At 29.6% G+C, this 6,000-nt stretch overlaps 1 protein-coding gene across 2 annotated transcripts in view; it reads left to right on the forward strand.

Moving 5' to 3' along the window:
• Positions 1–5,749, forward strand: part of LOC114333559 (uncharacterized) — a 58,074-nt gene extending 52,325 nt beyond the window's left edge. For both annotated transcript variants that reach the window (XM_028283449.2, XM_028283448.2), the window contains one exon: positions 5,468–5,749. In XM_028283449.2, the coding sequence (XP_028139250.1) occupies positions 5,468–5,696 (229 nt within the window). In that variant the 3' untranslated portion in view covers positions 5,697–5,749. The remainder of the gene's footprint in view (positions 1–5,467) is intronic.
• Positions 5,750–6,000: the final 251 nt, after the last annotated feature.

Genomic DNA, 6,000 nt, shown 5'->3' on the forward strand with positions numbered 1-6,000 from the left:
AATTAAATCACATATTCTGAGACCAAAAATAATTCGAATGAACCTAATTTACCTTAGTACAAATATGCACATAAAAAAAGTTAGAGCCCTTTGAAGTTACAAAATAAAAATCGATTTTTTCGAATATATCGAAAGCTATTAGAGATTTTTTATTGAAAGTGGACATGTGGCATTCTTATGGCAGGAACATCTTAAAAAAGAATTATAGTGAAATTTGTGCACCCCATAAAAATTTTATGGGGGTTTTGTTCCCTTAAACCCCCCCAAACTTTTGTGTACGTTCCAATTAAATTATTATTGTGGTACTAATCGTTAAATTCAATATTTCTAAAACTTTTTTGCCTCTTAGTATTTTTTCGATAAGGCAGTTTTTATCGAGTTGCGGCTTATTTTTTAATATGTTTACATAAAAATTTTATGGGGGTTTTGTTCTTTTAAACCCCCCAAATGTTTGTGTATGTTCCAATTAAACTTTTACTGCGGTACCATTAGTTAAACACAGTGTTTTTAAAACTTTTTTTGCCTCTTTGTATTTTTTCGAGAAGGCACTTTTTATCGAGTTGCGGCTTCTTTTTTAATATGTTTACATAAAAATTTTATGGGGGTTTTGTTCTTTTAAACCCCCCAAATGTTTGTGTATGTTCCAATTAAACTTTTACTGCGGTACCATTAGTTAAACACAGTGTTTTTAAAACTTTTTTTGCCTCTTTGTATTTTTTCGAGAAGGCACTTTTTATCGAGATATTACTTCTTTTTTAATACGGTTCAAAATATACCTAAAAATGTAAATCATAAATAAATTTTCATATTATTACCAAGTCTCCATAATCGTACTTAGCCATATACAAATATGTGGTGGATTTGACAAATATTCAAAATATCTCGATAAAAACTGACTTTTCGAAAAAGTACTAAGAGGCAAAAAAGTTTTTAAAATAGTGTGTTTAACTAATGGTACTACAATAATAATTAAATTGGAACGTACACAAAAGTTTGGGGGGGTTTAAAGGAACAAGACCCCCATAAAATTTTTATGGGGTGTCCAAATTTCACTATAATTTTTTCTTAAGATACTACTACCATAAGAATGCCACATGTCTATTTTTAATAAAAGATCTCTAATAGTTTTTGATATATTGGAAAAAATCGTTTTTCATTTTGTAACTTCAAAGGGCTATAACTTTTTTTGTGTGCACATTTGTACTAAGGTAAGTTAGGTTCAATCGAACTATTTTTGGTCCCAGAACATGTGATTAAATTTATGACCTGTATTTTTGTTACACCCTGTATATTAAGGAAATATTAAGTCAATAATTTAATGCATTCCTGTTGGTAAATCAAGAAATTATTCCGGAAACCAAGAGTCGGCCATTGTTATGTCAAGTTAGCGGCTACTTTTTATCGGCTACTTTGGACGCCAGAATTTTGCTCATAGGTTCTATCCTGTGTGTTTTTATATCAATGGTTTATACATTTTTAATTCATTTACTCTTTTGTAGGAGTATTAAGGAATCTTTCTTGATGGAACTTTTACCACGCTGAGCAGATGAGTTGTGAATTATTTAAAATTCTCTCATCTTAATTTCCTCGGTATCCTGTATGATTTATAATTTTTGAAAATCTCGGGAGGTTGTAACCAAAGAAAGTATTCCACCTGTTGTCAATCTGGTGGTATGAGAACGATATTTATTGTCGTTTTCTGTGCTACTTCGATTGATAACTTACTTTGTTTTTCGGTAGATGGCTCTAGTTCATCCGTGACATTTCTTTCTTTGCAATTCGGAAAGGCCCAAAGTGTGATACCTGGAGATATCGAAGAGGATATGGGACTACTTATGAGGGGCAAAACCTCCGAAACCGGTATAGACTCTTCCTGCACTCTCCGATTTAACCAGAGTATTATGCAGCTGCTGCATTTTCGTGTTGCAAAGAAATTGAAAATGTTTATACATTTTTTATAATTTTTTTGTTTTTCTTAATGGCGGTACAGACTTGTTATTGTAATATTTTATTTAATTATAGAGTAATTTCATATTTCTCAAATTGTGCTCCGTACCGCCGTTCTTTACTAGATATATTACGTATATATTTGCCAAATAACTTAACAAAATATTCAAAATTAAAGCTGCAATCTTGGAATGCGTTATCCGTCTTGATCACGTGCTGATGTAGCCCTCTTATGGGGAGGGTATGGTTTGAAATCGACATTTCAAGCACATTTTTGTGATTTTTTTAACTATGGTACAACTATTTTATTTCTAAATAAAATAAGCATACCAGTACAATTCAAAGAGTATTAAAAACAGATTTCAAGGAAAAATATTGAAAAATTAGCCAACGATGGCCAATTTTTACACCTAAAAAATGGATTTTGCGGTGGACATCAGAACACATCACCAGATTATGTGAAATAAATAATTCAAAAAGATTTTATTAGCTTATGAGTTTTAGAGGTAAAGCTGTAGAGTTTTTAATGTTTACCGATTTTTGAGTTCTTGGTATCACTCGGAAGTCAAAAAAGCGAAATTCTTGGTAGCAAAAGGGTGAAAATCAACATATCATTTATAGTCTGAGCAGATTATCGGAGAATAGGCCATTTTTGGAAAAAGTTATTTACCACCAATTTTATTGCTGGATATGATTGTATATATTAATAATATAGGTATGCAAAGTCCGCAGATAGTGTGCTACTTTTTTTATAAACAAAATGGCGCCCAAAAATCGTGTTTTTTCAATTTTTGCTCTATAACTCTAAAGATTTTAACTTTACACCAAAAACACCCAAATAAAAATTCACCGTAATTAATCTCTGCATAGAGATTTGTTTTTTCCGATTTACTTCGACGAAAATTTTCCCCCAAAAATGCCGGTTTTTCCAACAAGATCTTTCATTTTCAACAAAAATTTTAGATAAGTAATTGTTTATGAATAATTAAACACCTTGCTAATATAAAAGTTCTTTTCGTATAGATTATAATTCCGGAAGCCGATGGAAATTAAATGAACAGTTTAGCAACAATTAAATTGTTAATTAAAAATTTACGGTCGCTATAATAACCACAATAATTATGATACATAAGAATAACTATGATTTTTTAATAAAAAGACACTGTATCTTTTTAATGTGAAGCCGAGAAAATGCATTTATTTAATGTACCTATACCGATTTTGAACTTTGAGATTACATTTTCTCCAACCTAATTTTTGATTGGAATTTTGCTATTTTGGCAATTTTCACTCGTAATATCGATAGTTTTTATTTTAATAATATATGTTATGAGTACTTTAAAGATATAAAAATTGGTGTGGGGAAAGAGGATAAAAATAAAAAGGTGATGGTTCAAAAATTATGGTCCTATTGTTTATATCTTTGCCGTAAATGCCGGTCAACTTTGACCGGTTGTATCTCAGGAACCACTTATCACAATTAAATGTTTTTTCTTTTAAAAGAAGCATCCTGCCAATTTTTTACTAATTCCGTTTTCATGATTTAATTTAATATTTCCCGAGATATTCTATTTGTGTATAAGCCAAAAAATTGTTTATAATTTAAAATATTCCTGATGCCGCTTAAATAGTCAAATTGCATTTCTGTAAAGTACAGCTGGTTCCTAAAAAAACTGATACGACTCTTAGTAAGATTTGATCATGTTGAGCAGTGTATTTGATTGATCTGACATTATATTGATTATGACAGACAAATAATAAAATAAACAAACAACAAACAACTGATTCATGAAAAAACTAATAAGTCTTTTAGAAAAATTTAAACGCAGGATGAAAGGTTACATTATTACCGAGGGCGGAAAGCCCCTTAGAATAAACAAGCAGTTTCTATTGAATGAAATATTTGAAATTAAATATCACACCTTTTTTTTATTTTCATCCATGTAACTTATTAAAATAAATATTATAGAAGTTTTCAGGGACTTTCAGCCCTCGGTAATAATGTAGCCTTTCATTCTGAGTTTAAATTTTTCAAAAATATTTATTAGTTTTTTCAGGGTTCGAAAAAATTGAATACAATTAAAATACATTGAGAATTTTGACATGCGTCACAATTTTGCATTAACTCAATGTAAAATTCTAAACTGTTGAATTCCAGCTTCCCTAATTATTTGACATCAAAAGACATTAGAAACTATTTGTAGATGATTGGAATATGTATTGAAAACAACTGTTAAAATTGGTCTACGTAATTAAACATATTCCAAAATTTTGTAAAAATGTAATACATTTCAGTTTTCAGCCCAAACTTAGGCCACACACAATGCAATAATGTTCACATTTTTGAACTGTCAATATTTTTATTTTATCATCTATTGTTTAAAAACAATACAGTTGATAAGATACCCTCAGTTGCGGAGAAGGGATTAATAATAAAGATTAATAATAAAGTCTAATAACCGTGGAACAGAATAAGCTATCTGACAAATTTTAAGATTTGGCAGTGACATTGACAGTATGTAAATATTAAGTATTTATCCTTCAAAATACACTGCTCAATTTTCTACAAAATACGCGTCAAGAGTCGTATCAGTTTTTTTTGGAACCAGGTGTACATTAAACAGGTACATTGTCTTCTTATACAAAAATCATAGCTATTCTTGTGTATCATAATTATTGTGGTAATTATAGCGACCGTAAATTTTTAATTAACAATTCAATTGTTGCTAAACTGTTCATTCGATTTCCATTGGCTACTGGAACTATAATCTATACGAAAAGAGCTTTTATATTACTAAGTTATTTAATTATTGATAAACAATTAGTTATCTAAAATTTTAGTTGAAAATTAAAGATTTTGTTGGAAAAACATGCATTTTTCGGGGAAAATTTTCGTCGAAATAAATCGGGAAAAACATGTCTCTATGCAGAATTTAATTACGGTGAATTTTTATTTGAGTGTTTTTGGCGTAAAATTAAAATCTTTGGAGTTATAGAGCAAAAATTGAAAAAAACACGATTTTTGGGCGCCATTTTGTTTTAAAAAAAGTAGCACACTATCTGCGGACTTTGCATACCTATATTAATAATATATACAATCATAAGATTCGATTTGCAGCAATAAAATTGCTGATAAATAACTTTTCCTTATATTTTGCTAATTAGCCCAGACTATTAGTATTGTTAAAAAGATAAGCATAAAACCAAACACATCTCGACAGCGTTACCTCACGAAGTATCCTGGTAGTTTTACTCCGATCTATCTGAAATTTTCAGAGAGTGTTCTTGTAGTTATGCACTTTGATCTAAATAAAAATTCAATAATAAAAAAATCGAAAATTTCAAACCATACCTCCTCCCTCCCCTCCTTAAGGCATTCAAACATCTGTTATTGCCAAGGACTACATTTAGTTGTTTCGCAATAAGAAATATTTCAATCCAATTGTGTAAAGCTCTAATCTATATAATATATTCTAATCACAATTATGTAAAGAGTTTATCTATATATTTTTAATTTTAGACATATCACCGTAAAGTTCGACGGACACCTGTCAGATGTCATTCTAAATATCATGTCACAATTTGTCACCACAGCGCTCCATCCAATTCTTCAAGGTTTTATTGAAGCCATAGTAAAAAATGCATCCAATAAAGTTGTAGATGGTGTAAACAAAGTAATAGATGAAATTCTGAATCCCGATGTAATAAAAAATTTCGACTTAACACAATATCAACAATATTTGAGATAAGATAAATATAAATTTAATTATACTAAATAATATAAATATAATTTTTATAATTATCTATTTTATTTATTATTATCATTACCTATTCTTTAAGGGGATCGGTACGAACTTTCGGCTCCAATGCTATTTAAATGGGATTAATTTTTTCGTATCATGAGAAAACTAATAAGTATTTTTGAAAAATTTAAACGCAGAATGAAAGATTAGGTACGTTATTACCGAGGGCCGAAAGTCCCTGAAAACTTCTATAATGTTTATATTACTAAGTTACAGGGGTGAGAAACTAGGAGAAAATTTAGTGAGAATT

The sequence above is a fragment of the Diabrotica virgifera genome, chromosome 2, assembly GCF_917563875.1.
Source record: "Diabrotica virgifera virgifera chromosome 2, PGI_DIABVI_V3a".
NCBI lineage: Eukaryota > Metazoa > Arthropoda > Insecta > Coleoptera > Chrysomelidae > Diabrotica > Diabrotica virgifera.